Below are 17,894 nucleotides of genomic sequence, written 5' to 3' on the forward strand. Positions count from 1 at the left end.
AACCTGTCAAATGGGCGCTAGTTAGCTAGCTAGCGTTAGCATTACACCGGAAATGGTAGCTCTAATATCATTATACTCATATTTTATAACCTTGTGTACTTTTTATAAATTACTAATTTGTCTTACAATCCACTTAAAATGTGACGCTTTTCAAATTTACTTCAGCTGAATTTATTATCTTACCAATGATGGGTTTCGTAGGTCGAAGTAAACTTCAGCTTCCCTCGCGCTGAATGGGAGGCTAACGTTCTTCTTCTACGATTTAATTGATGGTGGAGGTCGCCATTGGCTAACATTAGCTTGTTTATGTTAGCTTGCATGAGTCAGCCGATGTTCGTCTTGTAATCATATTTATCTGAGTAAGTATTTATTATTATTTAACGTTCGAATAAAACACACAATGATTTTATTTGTATTTTATTATAGTATATTTTGGGTTTTATATTAGGTAGTTTAGGTGGTTTTACACATGGTGGTGCATGGTGGTGCATTCAAGTACCGTGGGTTAAACGTCTCATCTATGAGTTTGTAAAATCGTAAATCACACTTTGCAATATTTTTAATTCAACATTGTAAGCTTGCTTTTAGCTTTTTTATTTTATATATTGTTTTATTTTACGCTTTGTAAACTAGTTTAAAAATAACTTTATATTTTTATTTTATTTTACACTTTTTGTGAAGTTGCTGCCTTCAAGGACATCAAATCTTAGAAACTGTGAAATTGTAAATGAGAGTTTTTAGTGCATCATGAGAAATTACTACACCTGAATTATATTATATAAAATTACAAAAACAGGTAAATACATACGTCCAGATTGCATTTTTAATCTGTTTATTATATTTATTATTGACCTTTTACATTAATAATTGTGTAGCAATATGTTTTATTAACTTTAAGCTACTGTTTATTAAATTAAGTTACTCTTTTCAGGTATTTTGTTCAATTTAACATGTAAGTAATCACTCATCATGAATGGTTATATGTCTTTAAAGTTTTTAATTAGTTTATGTTCACATTTAGCTAAATATTCTTCTTGTGTCACTAAAAATCAGCTGCAAATGTACAAAGATGACTATTTTATTTGCAAAATACTAAAAACTAAATATGTCACATGTTTTTTGTATGCACTGAAATGGTTTTGAAATGCCTTTAGAGAACGGAAGAAAACATTCTGTGCTTTCATTAAATATATAAGGTCAAATTTTACAAGATTTTAAAGTGCTATTAAATCTGTTTCAATTTTGTCTAAATGAGGACATGTAATGTTTTACTACATGCTGATAAAAATGCAGCGTAATAAAGCTGTCTTGTTTATAAAGATAAGAAATAACTACCAGGATGCAGTTGCATTTTAGCGGGCTGTAAAACAACAGATAATTTAACTACTAAATTTAATTTTCTCCAGCACATCTTGACTAAATGGGTTACAGAAATTCTCACTCTAACAGTTTAAATCTTTCCACGGATGTTTGATCTGAGCAGAAAAAAAAAACTAACAAGGATGTTTCAGTCGACACATGAATGCAGCGCCACTAAATTGGTCCCTCACAACCTCTGACAGGGCGTGGATGAATGGTTCAGATTACCAGCAGAGGGTGAACAGCAGTGGATTGAACTGGGCTGGTCTTTTTCACACAGTTCACCCTTTCAGAGGAGGCGGTGGGAGAAGCACAGAAATACTGGTGGCCATCGCTATCGCCTTATTGATCCGGTATTACTGGAACACAGGAAAAAAAAAAAAAGCAATTGAGTAACTAAATCTCCGTTCGGCACTGCTGACGTGGCCAGCATATATTAAGCTTTGTTGGATGAATGCCTTTTTTTTTCTTTAGCCATAAAATTAATCCATAAATTAACTTTTATTAAAATAAAAGGATGTTTGCATGGATATGTTATGGATTTGTGAGACATATACACGTGACAAGACTAATTTATTTTCTTAAATCTTATGGAAATTAGAGGCCAAGCAGTCCCTAAAGAAATGCATATCACCCGCTGCTTTTCATGCCGGAGCTTTAATCTAAAATAATTTTATGCTGAGAAATCACAGGTTTGTAGCCGGTTTGGTCAACGATGTCGTGCATGAACTCGCTATGTGTGTTGAGGATGACTCTCAGCTACTACCACATCAAATTTAGCTCAGTATCTGTAAAACTGACTGAGTTGTAGCCATTTTTGTGTTAGGTAAATTTGCTTGGTTTGGGCGACCACCTTGAAGTTATTCAGTTGTAGATAAGCTAAAATATTACTCATTGTGATAACACTCAGAGTACGTGTTGTGAATGAGTCTCAGCTACTACCACACCAAGTTTGAGCTCATTGTCTGTAAAATTGGCTGAATTGTAGCCATATTTGTGTTTGCTAAGATCACTTAGCTGTGGCCACTTTCATGTACATCCAGTGATTACTGAGAGTTTAATTAATACCCATTTCTTCATGAAATATTTTGCTAACACTACAGACAAACCAGGCAAAGACATTATCACCTATTGTCTTCATCAGACGACGATAATAATGACCTTCTTCATTCGAACAGGAGCAGAACCACGCTTCGTTTGGTAAGATTTTAAAGTTTTTTCAGTAATATTCATGTTTAAAGCTGCCTCCTTCCTTGTCACCTCCCAACAGGAAGCCATGGGGTCAGGCCGAGTTGAGTCCCACGTCAGGATTGTCCCCACGCTGACCTGAGCCTGACTGGCCTCCCAGCTAAAAGCCCCTGTGAAGGTAAGAGGAACTGGGGGTCCCCTCCCCTGGAAAAGAGGTTCCCACCCCTTGACAGCTCAGGGCCAGCACCCCCCTGTATGAAAAGGGAAGCTCTTTGTAATCCGACGGGGATTACACCACCCAACAATGCATCTCTGAAAGAGCGACAAAAGCCCCGTATCAAACGCCGCTGAGGGGGGAGCACGGCTATGATCTCCCACCACTACCAACACCGACTCCTCAGCCACCCTCTCATCTCCCCAAGAGGCGCTTCTCCCCCCCTCCCACCTTTAACATTTGCTGTCCTCCTCCTGCCCTCTCATCTCCAGGATCTGGCCTTTTATCAGCACATTCCTTTTCATTTGCATTGCGGCGCGGGGAGGGACGGCAGGTCTCTCTGATCTGATAGCGCCAGGAGAGAGTCAGGAGGATCCTCAGGGCATGGTGTGTGTGTGTGAATGCATCCTGTCCTGCAAACACACACACACACATACAGAAAAACACTGCAGTCTCCAGCTTTAGGCAGAAACCTTCCCACAAATAACACATCAGAGCCTGACTTTCAACTTCTATTTGGCTTTATTTGGGGGGAAATTTACATTAATGTTGGAAAAGCTTAAAAATTAAACATTTCCTTGGATGAATGCATATCGCCTGCCTTCTTTAAGGACAAAGTTTTAAGCTAAAATCATCTTAAAATGAGAAGGAACGGCGTTATAGCCGTTTTGATGCTGTAATGTGCGATCTCATGCGATATTGCAAGATATATGGTGATCCGTTAGTGCTCAGAGTGTAAGTTAAGGGCGAGGCTCAGCTACTACCACCTCAAATATTAGGTCAATATCTGTAAAACTGTCTGAGTTATAGCCCTTTTTGTGTTAGCTAAGGTCAGTCGTAGTTGAACATCTTTCTGAAAGTTTAATTAAATTTGTTTCAGTGAGATATTTTGCTAACTGTACAAACAAATGCACACACATAGATCAACAAAAACAAAAAACCTGAAACTTTCATAAATGTCTCAAGTTGTTGCCCTATAATTTAAACATGTCCCTGAATTTAACCCCTTAATAAAAAGCGGTGTTTGGCCTGATTCTAACGGGTCCGCTGCAAATGTTTGTGTTGCCCGAGGAGACAAAAAGAGCCAGTTTACTTTTCGGATTTCCTCCGAATCATTGTATTCCCAACCCTCCCATTGCTCAAACATATGTCAGTGCAGAGGAGGGACGGGGGTGGCGAAGGTAAAAAAAAAAAAAAAAAAGTGATGATAGATTGAGGACGAGAAGAGACAGAGAAGAAAATCTGAATCTTCAGGCTGACTCAGGGAGTTACCTGAGCTCAGATCAGTGTCAGCTCTGAAAGCACTGAATGGAAAATCATTCACGCTGTATTGTGTTGGAATAGATGAACCATTTCAAAATATTAATTCAGCATTATTCCAGGTGTCTGTTAGGAGACGTTACAGCAGAGACGGAGGAATTACACACCTCTATTACAAGTGATGTATGAATGTCTGAGAGGGATCTATATTTCATCGTCCCTGGAGGGAAGAAACACTCTATGAACCAGAGAAATTACATTTTCTGTGAAATCGCAACGTGAGCGCCGAGTGACATGGCTGAAAATGGCCGAACAAGCTAAAACTGGGTCGTTAAAGCTAAAAGAAGCACCGGGTAAAAGCTAAATACAGCAAATTGTTAACTAAACGTTAAAAGGCTAGCTGAAAGTAGCAAAGTCAAAGCTAAAAGCTGAAAGAACCAGAAGGCTAAAAGTAACAGAAGTCTCAAAATGTTAGCTAAAAGCAGCAAAACGTTACTTCAGAGTAATAAAGGCTAGCTAGAAGCTAAAAGTAGCAAAAGAAGACAAAAATAGAGCCAGTATGCTGCAGACGGGGAAAATATTTGTAAAAAAAAGTCAAATAATTCTAAAATGAGATGAACATTTTCATATATGAACGTCTAAAACAGCAGAAACTGTGCAGAAGTAGGTAGACTGCAAAGAACATGGGGAAAAATAAAGAACATGAAAGGAAAATGAATCAGCTTTCACGCAGGGGAACGAGCGGTTCCTGTAATAATCAGAGAAGAGGAGGGAAAAATGGAAGCGAAGCACTATTGGTATTGAGAAACTGGGAAAACGCCAGAAGAATGTGTCTGCGTTTTGCTCGCGATCCTGCAGCCTCTCCCCCTGTCCAGTTAATTGGAATACAAAGCAGAGCGGGGTCGATGGGATGAAGAGGAGGAGGAGGAGGAGGTGTAGCCGCTGTCTGTCTCCAGCAACCTTCACCGCTCGCTGGAAATTGACTGGGGAACCAGTGAGCGAGACCGACACACTGTCACTCGTAAAATGAACTGTCACCTTGCATTTCTCAGCCTCCTGGCAGCGTCGAATTGGCCGCTTTGAACCATGTGACGTGACACTGATTGAGTTCTGGTCCAAACCCTCCCTCCCGGGCTCCGAGGGAAAGGAGCTGCCTTAATTTCAAGTCTGCAGCCTCGACATGCAAAGTATCCCTTATCCTCGCGCCAAACCTTTCAGGGGAGCGCCGCTCTTCCTCACCACCCCTCATTATTTCATTGTGCTGCTTCGTTACGCTCAGCTAGAGTCTTGTTTTTATGTTTTTGGAGTCATAGCCGTCTGACAGGCAACACAGAGGAGGAAAACTATTAGAGGTAGCCATTTGGATCCTGGAGGCAATCCCAGGGAGTATTAAGACGTTAACCCTGGCCAAGTCACTTGTCTCTCTCAGTTACTGTGCTGATGGAGTGGGGAAAGGATCCAGTCGCAAGGGGGGGATCCAGGAGACAGGAGCTTCGGGTCAGCTGCCGCTTCCAGATCCAATCGAGCCTGACTCGGATGGGGGATGGTTGTCAAGAGCCTCGCAGGCTGGGCTGTAAGGAGGCTCGGTGCCAAAACAAAAGAAGAAGAAAGTGGGCCTTTCTTTCATACCTCAGCAGCATCTTTACACAAATTTAAACCAATGAAACTGCGTCAAAGGAATAAAATTTATGTCATTTGCTAAATAAATCATGACTCTGTGAATCGTCTTGTGTGTTTGCACCTTGAATAATGTTATACTTTTATTAAATTTGAAGTTCAGGATGCATTTTAACAACTTTTCTGTTCCAAACATTTGTGTAAATCTATTCTAAGACAGGTTCTTGTGCAAATATTTAAACTCCTGCTTGTTTTCTCTTCATCTAAAAGTTCTGATGTGAAGATGAGGGGATATCTTCAGACGTGTCCAACCTGCATCCTGAAGCCAAAGATATTCTCAGAGCGTTAAATTCTGACACTGGATGCATTAAAACCACAGAAATGTTACTATAATTATAATCTGTCAGCATAATTTGTTGCACTTTAATTTTTAGGCATGAATTAGTTTTTTTTCTGTGCATTTTTGTGTAAATGCTGACTCAGCATCTGATCGTTTTCTGTTTTGGAGTTTCTTCCAGATAGTTTTTGCAGTTAAACTACATATAAATCAAATTATATATCAAAACGTTCGGCTCGATCTGGAAAAGTGTGCCTGAATTATTGAAATCGATTTAAAATCCTCAGATCTTTTCACTTCCTTCAGAAACATTGATCTTTAAATATTTACTTCAGCATCATCATTCTGTTTTTATCTTCTTTTAGCTTTTAGCTAGTGTCTTGCTAAATGCTACAGTTTTGTGCTTTTTAGCTTTTAGCTAAGGCTTTTGTAGCTTTGGTCATTTTAGTTTTTGTAAGCTTTATGCTTCGTTTTGTTATTTGTTGCTTTTAGCTTCTGTTTGGTTCAGTTTAGTTTTTAGCTGCTGTTTTATTAATATAACCTTTTAGCTTTTAAGCAACTGTTTTGCAGATTTTAGCTTTTAGCTACAGGTTTGCTAATATAAGCTTTTAGCTATAGTTTGTTTATTTTAGTTTTTAGCTGCTGTTTTGCTGATTTTAGCTTTTGTTCTGTTTGGGTTTTTTATTCAGAACTAATTGTTCACGCTGTATTTTAGCAGAAAATGTGATTTCTACCATTTTAATTACTCTTCTGGTTTCACAGGAGTTGATTTGTTTTAATATCTTGGGAAATCATACTGAAATCCATTTATAGACCGTTTGTGTCGACATAAAGCTGCTCGCTTGATGCCTGCCGATAAAAAGCCTTTCTCTGTGGCAGATCTCCGATGCGATGCCTCCATTTTGCTTCGGAGCCTTCAGGACGCTGCAGGGCGACGGGGGAGCTGGTGGCGAGCCAGCAGCATGGGGCACAAACTGCAGCGAGGGCACCGATCGAATAAACGTGTAAAAAAAACATCTGAAACACTGAATTCATTTCAGTTTTTAACTAACATGTTGAGAAATGACAGAGTTACAACCTTTTTGTTACATCTTAAAATCTCTGATGATAAAATCTACTCTCAGCTACGACCACACCAGATTTTAGCTCAGTGTCTGTTTAAATTACTGTTTGTGTTGCTGAGGTCAGTTAAAGGACGTTTACATTCAGTGGTTCAAGAGATATTTTCCTGACACACACATGCATACAGGCAGTTACATCGTCGCCCACCTTTCAAAGGGACAGGCAGTAATTAAGGTTTAGTGAAAATGTCTGTTTGTAGCTGCAGCCTCAACCTGTCCCCATCCTCTCTCCTTTGCCCTACATTCTCCCGCAGAAGGAGCTCTGCGCCGATGATCCGAAGGTGAAAAAGCTCCTCGCCCTCTCTCCCAGCTGAACATCTGTCTCCTCGGTGTTGGCTGCACCACCGACTCTGACACCTCCAGATGGAGAGCCTGCTGGGAGCGCTGAGGGATTACCTCCAGAGTCGGCAGAGAAAGAAGTCGCACACTTGTTTTCTGCACCGTCGCTGCTGAATCTCTCATCCAAAAACCAGTTTTCTTTTAAAAAGAAAAGGCACGTCGAACATCTGAGCTCTTCTTCTAATCCACAGTAATGAAGCGTATGATATTTAAACTGTATTTATTATTGATATAGTTGTTAAAGAGCTGCAGATTGAATGGCTGCTGCAGTTTCATTTCAGACGCCTCAAAAAGATTAAAGTTCACACGGTTTGGTCAAAATGTTCCAAATCTCATTAGTTGGAATATTAAAAGCAATACCTGTGAATATCTAAAGCGTAAAAAAGCCCAGGAGTTTGCTCCACGAGTCACTCCGGTTGTCTTGACAGATTGACTCTGCATTCATTTGTGCCTGAACTCTGCGTGAACCTGCAGCTTTAAGGAAGGACGGCATCAACAGGCCGGTGCTGTTGGGGCAGAAACTGTGAGTAAACCCATCACCCCCAGAGCAAATATTGAATCTGCTGCCCCTTCTCCATCACAGGAAACAAGGTGATCCAGTCCTGGAGGCTTTTAACCCAACCTTAACGCCTCTTCTTATTTAAAGTTACCACCTGCTTTTATTTAAAGGTACTTTTTGCAAACTAATAAATCAAACATTAAAAAGGTTAGCCTGAACTAGATCAAGTGGTGGAGTTTAAAGGAGGTTACTCTGGTAGTTTTCCAGATAGATTGATATGCAAATCTGAAATGCGGGTCTGCACTCAATGTAAGGAAACTCCTTTTATCTGCAGAGTTTATTCGACAAATCTGAGCATAAATAACATCCTGATGCATCAAAATTACTGGACTACTTGATCACAAAGGGCTCTTCTCTGGATGTCGTAATTGTCAGTCACTTCGGCTGTTTCCAAAGGTAAACAAACACAAAATTTGATGTAGTTGGCATCAAATTTTGGATTTAAAGGTACTCTTTGCAAACTATGAAATCAAACATAAAAGGGTTATTTTGCAGTTTGAAACAGATTAATCTTGTAGTTTTCCAGATTCTGAAATTTGGGTACGCTGTATGTAAACTAAGTACTTTTATCCACAGACTTTACTAAATAAATCTGAGCGTAAATATCTGCCAATGTGTCCAAATAAGTCTGACTTCTTGATCACAAACAGCTCTGACATTGTTGGTAGCATCAAATTTGCTTCCAGTTCTTAAGGATAATAACCAACAAGATTGTGCTCGATTTGATTCTTACTGTATGCTTTTATTTTATTCTTTACCAGTCCTCATGACATTGCAGTGAGTAGCTTTATAAACTGACTTTATTTTCTTCTTTAAATCACGTCAAACAGGCAGCTATGACAGGCAAGTAGAATTTGGGTAACAAATCAAGAGTGAGACCTGGCTTCCTGCAGTTTGTTGTCATGTTTAGAGCCCCTGGAGGTATTCGGAGGTGAAAAGGTCACCCAGAACCACCCTGTGTGTTGGGAAAGATTCCTCTTGTCACATTATGCAAGCAGCAGACTTTAGTGGAACTATTTATGGAGTTTTTATCTGGAGTTTAAATCCACATAAAATTTCATTTTGCACATAAAGGAGGATGATCTGTCTGCAGGTATTTACCACAAACGCAACACTTTGGTTCATTTTATAGCCTTTATTAAAGCATGTTGGAAAATACCCTGTAAATAAATAGTGCAAACAGTGTTTAAACAAAACATGAGCTCCTGATGAAAAGAATGGGGAAAAATGGGTTTAAACTTTTTTAAAAGCATCAGATTCAGACACAAACATACCCTGTAAAGTTCACAAATCCACCACTTATTTTCAGTTTTGATCTGGAGTGGTGCAGCTTAGTCCCGTCATTGTCCACATCTGTCCCCCTTTGTCTTCGGGGACGCGTCGGAACCGGAGCCTCTCCTGTCCGCAGGTGCCGCCAGGACGCAGCCGAGCTTCTCGCGCTTCTTCTGCTTCATCCTGCGGTTCTGGAACCAGATCTTCACCTGCGTCTCGTTGAGCTCCAGGCTGGCCGCGACCTCCACCCGCCGGGCCCGCGTCAGGTACTTGTTGAAGTGGAACTCCTTCTCCAGCTCCGTCAGCTGCTTGGTGGTGAAGTTGGTCCGGATGGCGTTGTGCTGACCCGGAACCCCGAACTCCGACAGGACCGCTGCACGTGAGGACAGATGGACAAACATTAAAGCGTTACGCATGACGTTTTACGCACGTTTTGGATCTGATACCTGCCACAAACCTGTTTTTGGAGGATTCCTTTTCACTTTCATCCAGTCAAAAGTTTTCGAGGTCTCCTCCACGGGCTCCCTCTCCCTGCACTGCGGCCTCCCGTAAACTGCATATTCCTGCTGCCTCTGATCCTCGAACTGCAAATACTGGCCTCCAGATGCGCCTCCGGGCCCGCAGCTGTCCCCGCCGTAGGGAGCCATGTTTGTTCCGAGCGGGGAGGCCTGAAGGAAGCTCCGGTCCTGGTCGGGAGCGAGGCCGAACTCCAGAGGAGATCCGTACATGGGGTTCCCGGGTGCTGAGAACTGCAGGTCCAGGTTGACGTGGGCCTGCTGGTGCAGAGGGAGGTTCGGGTGCGGCGCTGACCCGACCAGGCGGCCGTCCGGTGCGTAACTATCACCTGTTGCGCACGAGCCGGGCGCGTATCTGTGGCTGAAAGTGTTGGCGCTGAAAAGGTTCGCTGCCCGGCCGCACACGGGATAATCTAAGTAGGAGTTCATCCCGAACCTGGGCCCGCTGTCTGCTCCGAACTCAGATCAGGACCGAGCAGTCATTAATGGCTGCTCCCTGCTCCCCTTTAGCCCTGTCCTGTAGGGAGTTTGTCAAAGCTGTAAAACTGCCCTCCACCCCTCATATCACCTTCCTGACGCACCATGTGACCCGGGAAACGCCAATGGCCGCAGAGCCGCAGCGGTCCGTCAGGTCCATCAAACGGGTCCATTTACATGACAAACACTGGAGTCAGAGCCGCCGGAACCCAAACATCAGGACACATCTGCACTCAGATAACTAACACTTCACACGATCACTTCTTATTTCAGGCCTGACATTTATTAAAGGAATGCGTATCGCCCGCCGCCTTTCCTGCCGAAGTTTTAGACTAAAATCATCAAAAGTTGAAAACTTCAGACAACCGGATGTGACGCTCAGAGTATGTGTTGTGAACACCTCTCAGCTACTACCACACCAAATCTGAACTAAACATCTTTTAAACTGACTGAGTTGCAGTCATGTCCGTGTTGGCTGATGTCGCTTGGCTGTGGCGGCCATCTTGAAGTTGATCAGCTGAGGATGAACATCCGGTGATCACTTTCAGAGAGTTTCCTTAAAACCCGAATCAGTGGTTCATAAGATATTTTACTAACAGGCAAAAACATGGCCTTCAAATATAAACTGTTCCAGATTTTTTTTGCGCTCCTTAAATTTCTTTAAATCTTGATTTTGGAATAAATTTGTTTTTTTAGGGAAAAATGTTTTCTCAAATGCTCCAAAAGCGCATTAAGTTAAATTAAATATTTTAATATGAGTTTAATTAGCTTTTTTACTATTTTGTTGCTGAACTGTTTGGTGGCCTCGTTGTTGCAGAAACATGTCAGCGCAGAGACTCCGCTCATCCATCACGGCTCCTTTTTCAGACCCTGACAGCTTGTTTGGTTCATTTTGACCATAAAAGAACAAAAGATGCTCTCAAGGGCCAGAAGAAAAAAACAGACTGTTATCCCTGCTTAATGTGAAAATCTTCCAAACGCTTTTAAAGATCCGCTCTCATCCGAACCTCTAATTAACTTAATGGGTCTCATTATCAGCTTTAACTGGATAAAAACCAAAGATTCGCCATTTCCAGGCGCGTTTTGGCTCCTAAAGGAGGGTTTAATCTGGAGCTCCTGCGTGATGGGATTAAAAGTCAACTGATTTCTTTCTCTTCCTAAATAATTAATATTTTAATTTGAGCTATTTTGGTCTTAATTGTAACATTTTTTTAAAATAAAGAGAACAAACTCATGCGTAAAAGCGCACAGAAAGTGCAAACATATCAAACGTAAATAAATAAAAAGTTTAGCTTCATATTTAGATTTACAAGCGGAATAAATAAATGTTAAATACTGCATGCAGCTGGGCAGATGTGCTACAGATGAGTGAGTTTTGGAGCCTGCAGGATTCGGTCCTGGCAGAAGTATGAGCCGCTCGGGTCAGCTCCTGCGCGCGCGCTGTATTGCGCGTCAAACTGCGGCTCGTGCGTAAAGCTCGAGGCCGGATATTTGGAGCATTCTGTCGGGTAAGCCGGCTGATAATCTGCGCCCACATGGACGTAACCCAGGCTGGTCAGAGTGGGGCTGCCCGCAGCGGAGGGGGAGGATGGCGGGGAGGAGGAGGAGGAGGAGGAGGTGTTGGGGCACCGCTGCACCCGCTGGTCCTTCTTCTGCTTCATCCTCCGGTTCTGGAACCAGATCTTGATCTGCCTCTCGTTGAGGTTGAGCAGGCCGGCCATCTCCACGCGCCGCGGCCTGCACAGGTAGCGGCTGAAGTGGAACTCCTTCTCCAGCTCCACCAGCTGCGCGCTCGTGTAGGCGGTGCGCGTGCGCTTGGAGGCCGGGCTCGAGCTCGTGCACACCTCGGCGCAAGCTGCGGGGAAAGAAGACAGGAAGGTTATTCCAACCAGGATGTTACTGCTGCTTTTTCTTTAGGTATTTTCTTTTTTTTTTAAACAAAAACGACAACAAAAAAGGACAAAATTGAGACAAAAACAACATATTTTTGACACAATACCTCTTAAATCAAGACAACAGCCATTATACTGAGAGATATTTACTATTCTGTGATGCATCTATCTATCAAAATAACAATAAAAATAATAAACACTTAGATTCAGATCAATGTCTGTGTAAAAATATCCTTTTATTCTTATTATTTAATAGGACTCCAGGAAAAAAGGCCAACAGTTAACCTTCTTTCCAACAGAACCCTTAAATAAATAATTAAAATTGGCCCTGAGGCAGATAAACATTAAAACACAGAAACAAAATGAAAGAAATTAATATCCTGAGGGAATTAAAGGTGGTAAACAGATCTGGGCTGTTTTAGTTTATCGCTAGTTTACATTTCAATGCTTTAAAATAATATTTTGTTTATTTTTTTCTTCATTTTCTAACACAAATTATAAAGAAATTTGAGTCAAGCTTTACTACAAATAAAATGTTTCACAAAACAACATTATTAGAGTTTAAATAAGAATAAAATAAACAAGATAAGGCATAAAATAAAAGCTTGATTCTAACATGATTTGCTTTGTTTAAATCAGGATTTATTGTTATTTTCTGTAAATAACATCATAAAATACAAAAGTAAAGGCCTTGTCTGCAGCCTGGACTGACTTTCTCACCCTCAAGAGGAAATATTTTAAAGATTCAACTTATTCAGAGGAGACTAAGATGAAAAGTAATAATTTAAACCTTTAATTTGTTGTCATACCTGCAGTTTTCTGCTCTGTGTTCTGATTGGACAGTCTGGACTCCTTCATCCAGGGGAAGACCTTTTTTGTAAACCTCAGCGGTTTGGACCTCTGTGGGAACTCGAACATTTCCACAGACGGGTGGAGATCAGAGCCCCCGAGCCCGGAGACGCCACCCGGAGCCTGGCTGCAGAGGTCCAGGTGGTGCTGATGGTGCTGGTGCTGCTGGTGGAGGCTGTGCGCGGCGCTGCTTCTCTGCATTTCCGTGGAAGGAGCACTGGGGGCCCCCTTTGACCTTCTGGCAGCCAAATGTCACATGGCAGGTTTCCAGAGAGCCGAAGGCTTCGGGCCTGAGAGGATCGGGAGAGAAAAGGAGAGGGAATCAGGGAGGAGACCAAATGATCCATCTTATGAACTCAATGGTGAACTGACATGAATAGCAAGCTGGCTGGAGAGGCAGAACGAAGAAAAAAAACATCAATCCCAGGATAAATCTAAAGAAATTCAGCTATTTTATTTATCTCCTTGTCTTAAATGTTTGACTTCTTGCAAAGTCATGAAAACACAAAAACAAAAATCCTAAAATCTGTGCAAAATGATTTTATATCGATGATTAATGTGTCCTGAAAATAAAAATAGATGCCAAACACCACTTTGTTTACCTACAGGAAGTGACTGAAAATAGGTTACACATTCTCAGATTTGTGCAAATAAAAGTATTCTGTTTACATTGAGTGCATACCCGCAGTTCTAAACTGCAAATCAACACATCTGGAATAAAATCTTTCACACAGAACCGTTTAATGCAGATCAGGAGGATGTTTTCTGTCTGTTTGAAGTGAGGCCCTTTAATTTGATTAAAACATGTAAATTATATAAATATTTTTGTGGGTTATAAAATGCTTTGAATAAAGATCAGATACAAATTTTAAAAAATAGCATGAGAAATTATTTATATAAAGGCATTTTTTGTTTAATTGAATTTAGTTAACTGAAATGGCAAAAATGAAGAAAGAAAGCTGTAAATAAAGCAACTAATTTGCTAAACAAATGTTCAAATAACAAGGTTTTATTTTGTTATCTGTTTGCTGAAACATGTGGTCATAAACAACATTTGTTCTGTTAAAATACTGGCCTGTTTGCAAGATGAAAAATTAAATGTTAAATCAGAATCTAGAGGGAAACTCATCCATCAAATGCAAAATTATACAAATGTCTTTTGTGCTGCTGCTCCTGCTGCCCAGAACTGAGAGAAAATCCATCTTTTTAGCCAGTTTAAATATATTTATATATAGAAATATACTGAATTCTTCTTCTGGAACGAAATAATATGAAATATAAAGCGTCAGTTTTCCAAACCTGAGGATAAAATCCAGAGAGAGAGAGAGAGATTAGGACTGGAGGCATGCAGCTTTATGAACTCTGGATGAACCGCGGCTGCAGGCAGGATCATAAATCATAAAGACACAGAACCCGGCTCTGCTCTGCTCTGCTCTGCTCGGCTCGGATCGGATCGGATCGGCCGCCTTACCTCCAGGACCCGCGCGCTGAAACCAGCACCAGCCTCCCCGACACCTTCAGATTAAAGAACAAATAAAAATCCGTCAGATTAGAATAATCCGAGCAGAGGCAGCGGCTCCCACATGAGTGGACGGTGTTCCTGCAGCTCAGACCGCCCTGTGTGTCTGCAGCCGGCGCGCGCGCGCGCGCGTGTGTGTGTGTGTGTTTTCTGCTGATCATGCATGGTAATCACTCCCTTTTTGATCCTTATCAGAAGAAGCGTTTTAACTGACTTTATGGCAATTAGAGGAGAATAAAACACTTTAAATATTTCTTAAATAAACAGAAATGTTTATATTTTTAATCCCTAAACTAAATTTAAATAAAAGACCTAATATTCCTTCACGGAATGCTTGTCGCCCGCCACCTATGCTGTGAATGACTCTCAGCTACCACACCAAATCCCAGCAGTCACCATAGTGTCGTCTGAGGTCAGTTGGCTGTGGCGGCCATCTTGAATCGGTTTGACTCAGATAGTAAATGAGTTGTAGACGTTCGTCCAATTAATCATTTCCTGGAGTTTCATTAAAATCCGTTCAGCAGCTCATGAGATATTTTGCCAACAGATTATCAAACAGAATGATGCGTTCAGGGCGCATTTTCTGCTCGGAAATCCCACAAATATGATCATATTTATATATATTCTAAAAGATTATCTTGATTAGAATCTAAATGTTTGGTTCATGAGGAGCTTTTCGTTTTTATATCTCATATAGATCAGAGCTCAGGGTCCCTGAGAGGCTGACGGACAGACGGCACTTCAATCAGTTCAATCGATCAGCGGCGCTTTGATCTCTCATCTTAAAGGTAATATTTAACCCACTGATCTCCTTTGATCTCTGATGCTTGGTTTTATTGTTTCAGCTCCACGTGCAGACCTCTGCTTAGTGCTCACCGGAAACAGATGCAGACACGGAACACGGAACACGGCCCGGTTCTGCTCGCTGATGGACCCCCTGAGGTTTCTACACAGAAAGTTGTGGAAAAAATAAATAATTCTTGTAATTGAGCTGCTTGTTTGTGCTGATCTACGCTGAGAATAATCATAAAAATCTGTTTCAGTTAAAATAAAAAACCCTGCTGTGCAAAAAAAAAAAAGTTACACTGAGAAAATAAATCCGGGTGTTTGTCTGTCTGTTAGCAAAATATCTCAAGAACCACTGGACGGATTTTAATGAAACTCTCAGAAATGAATCATTAAATATGCATCCACAACTCATTAACTTTTGGAGTCAATCTGATTCAAGATGGCCGCCACAGCTAATCAAACGTATGAAACACAGGAATGAATATAACTCAGTCAGTTTCTCAGATATTGAACTAAAGTTTGGTGTGGTGGTAGCTGAGACTCCTTCCTGACAGCCACTCTGAGAGCCAAAGGCTCATTTTGTGAGATTTTCTGTAACATTCATTTTAAAGATTCGATTCAACACAGAAAGATGATTTTAGTTTCAGACTTCAGTGTGAAAGGCTGCAGGGGATTTCTTTCCTTTTAAGGTCTTGAATTTAATGCTGATTTTAATGATTTTAGTTTTTTTAAGAGTCACGGTAAGCAGGTTTGGTTGTGTTAAAACAATATGATGACAGATTAAAACAGAGTAAAGATTGTCCCAGGTTGCTTTCCGTACCGACACATTATTCCTGAAACCAGGAGGTGCTATTTTTTATTATTTATATTTAAACAATCAAATATAGTGGAAGCAGTTGACTGAAAATGTCTTAGTTTCATTTTTAGAGCATATCTGGCCTCTTTAAAAACACATTCTGCATCATTTTCGTGTCATGTTTATGACATTTAATGGTTGAAATTCAGGATTTCTGTCCATGATTGTGTGACTGAGATTACACCTGCTCTGTGACGTCAGCGGTGATATGACATGCATAATGAAGGCCTGAAATATTAGCCTGCAAAATAAGTAAATATTCAGAAAGAGGAAAAGTGCCATTTGACGCTGAAATGTTGTGAAACTGTGGCAGAATGCACAAATGCACTGCAGGATCCACGTGTATCCGACATAAACTGGTCAATAATCCATAAATCTCGCTGATGGCCAATAAAAAATGCCATAAAAACACAAAGAAAATCAGCAATAAGAGCCCAGTTTGGAGGGTAAACTGTCCTGTGATGTATGGGTGGAGGTGCAGGTGGAGGTGGAGGTGCAGATATCCGATCTGACAGCTGAATAAAGACACACTGTACAAATATAAACACCCATCTGAACCCGGTGCGTCGCCGTTATCCCTCACAGGTGTGACAGCATGCCTGAGCTGCCATCACTCCACCGTCTGCAGGTCTTCACGGCCCCCTCCACCCCCTCCACCACCACCACCCGTCCCCTCCTGCTGATAAATGCAGCTCTCTGCAGCCTCTGCAGTCAGTTAGCTGCAGGACCCACGTGTCTGCAGGCTGAGGCGACTCACTGCTCTGAATTCATCCAGGGACGGTTGGATCAACAGTAAACCAACAAATGCATGAGCAAACAAAACATTTAAAGCAGAAAAGCAACACATGCATGAGTTTAACTACACAACAGAGGATTAGTATCTGTTTGGTTTCTTTAAACTCCAAATAAATTTGGAGCCACTTCATGTCAAAGGTCACATTACATGCAACACATTCAGATTAGAAGCTGTAAAATGAAACTTTCTGAGGAACTTACTGGTGTCTCTGTGACCTGGTCCTCCTCCTGGGGACAGATTGTGTCTCCAGTCGGGCGTGTTGGGGCCGTTTTGTGGAGTTCCTCGTCACACTCGCCCCTCAAACTGCAAACGGCGGCTCCTCCTCGACCCTCAGACGGCCGGCTGTGAAAAGAAGACGTGACAAACGAGGTGCCGAACAATGCCCACATTCAGAGCTCGCCCTGAAACTCTCCCACATGTCATATTCTCCCACAATGAGGAGCAGAAAGAGGGGGGAGAAACTCTCCCCGAGGCCCGAAAACTTCACCAGAGAAGCTGCTGAGGCAAAAACCAGGGAAGCACTTTGTTGTCTTAGTTCTTCTGCAGATATTAATGTTTTACTTTGTTACATATGGTCTTAGAAACTGTTTATTCTTCTACACATGAGGTGCTCTTATAGAAGTTACACACATTAGATTAACTAAATAACAATAATCTTGGTGTTTCTGGTGACTGCAGCTGCTTTTTAACTTCTTATTATTATTATTGCAAAAAAAATCACTGGTTCTTCAAGGAAATTTTCACTTTTCGTTCTTTTTCTGCTTTGTCAGCAAACAAAAATTAATGTTTTTCATATAATAATCTTAATATGAAATAAATTACAGTATTTTTTGCAGTAATACACTGTATTTTATTAGACAGTCTGCTGAAGAAACTTGCCGTAGCATGCTGCATTTACTCATCTTAAAAATAATGTTACTGCATTTTTATTTTAT

At 41.2% G+C, this 17,894-nt stretch overlaps 2 protein-coding genes and 1 long non-coding RNA gene across 3 annotated transcripts; 1 reads left to right on the plus strand and 2 right to left on the minus strand.

The window, feature by feature from the left end:
• Nucleotides 1–247: 247 nt before the first annotated feature.
• On the plus strand, nucleotides 248–8,573 carry LOC112451412. The gene is made up of 4 exons (XR_003040229.2): nucleotides 248–359; nucleotides 2,630–2,725; nucleotides 6,855–6,979; nucleotides 7,351–8,573. It is a non-coding gene; the product is annotated as an uncharacterized LOC112451412 (long non-coding RNA).
• Nucleotides 8,574–9,121: 548 nt separating this feature from the next.
• On the minus strand, nucleotides 9,122–10,893 carry hoxb1b (homeobox B1b). Its single transcript, XM_017436500.3, has 2 exons — nucleotides 9,724–10,893; nucleotides 9,122–9,639 (listed from the first exon to the last, which is right to left on the minus strand). The coding sequence occupies exons 1-2, from the start codon at nucleotides 10,208–10,210 to the stop codon at nucleotides 9,335–9,337; spliced, it is 792 nt and encodes a 263-aa protein (XP_017291989.1). The 5' UTR covers nucleotides 10,211–10,893; the 3' UTR covers nucleotides 9,122–9,334.
• A 78-nt stretch (nucleotides 10,894–10,971) lies between these two features.
• Nucleotides 10,972–17,266, minus strand: LOC108248040 (homeobox protein Hox-A3). The gene is made up of 4 exons (XM_017436501.2): nucleotides 17,160–17,266; nucleotides 14,471–14,514; nucleotides 12,960–13,289; nucleotides 10,972–12,113 (listed from the first exon to the last, which is right to left on the minus strand). Exons 3-4 carry the CDS (start codon nucleotides 13,198–13,200, stop codon nucleotides 11,617–11,619), a joined length of 738 nt encoding a protein of 245 aa, XP_017291990.1. The 5' UTR covers nucleotides 13,201–13,289; nucleotides 14,471–14,514; nucleotides 17,160–17,266; the 3' UTR covers nucleotides 10,972–11,616.
• Nucleotides 17,267–17,894: the final 628 nt, after the last annotated feature.

Source organism: Kryptolebias marmoratus, linkage group LG17, assembly GCF_001649575.2.
Source record: "Kryptolebias marmoratus isolate JLee-2015 linkage group LG17, ASM164957v2, whole genome shotgun sequence".
NCBI classification, from domain to species: Eukaryota; Metazoa; Chordata; class Actinopteri; order Cyprinodontiformes; family Rivulidae; genus Kryptolebias; species Kryptolebias marmoratus.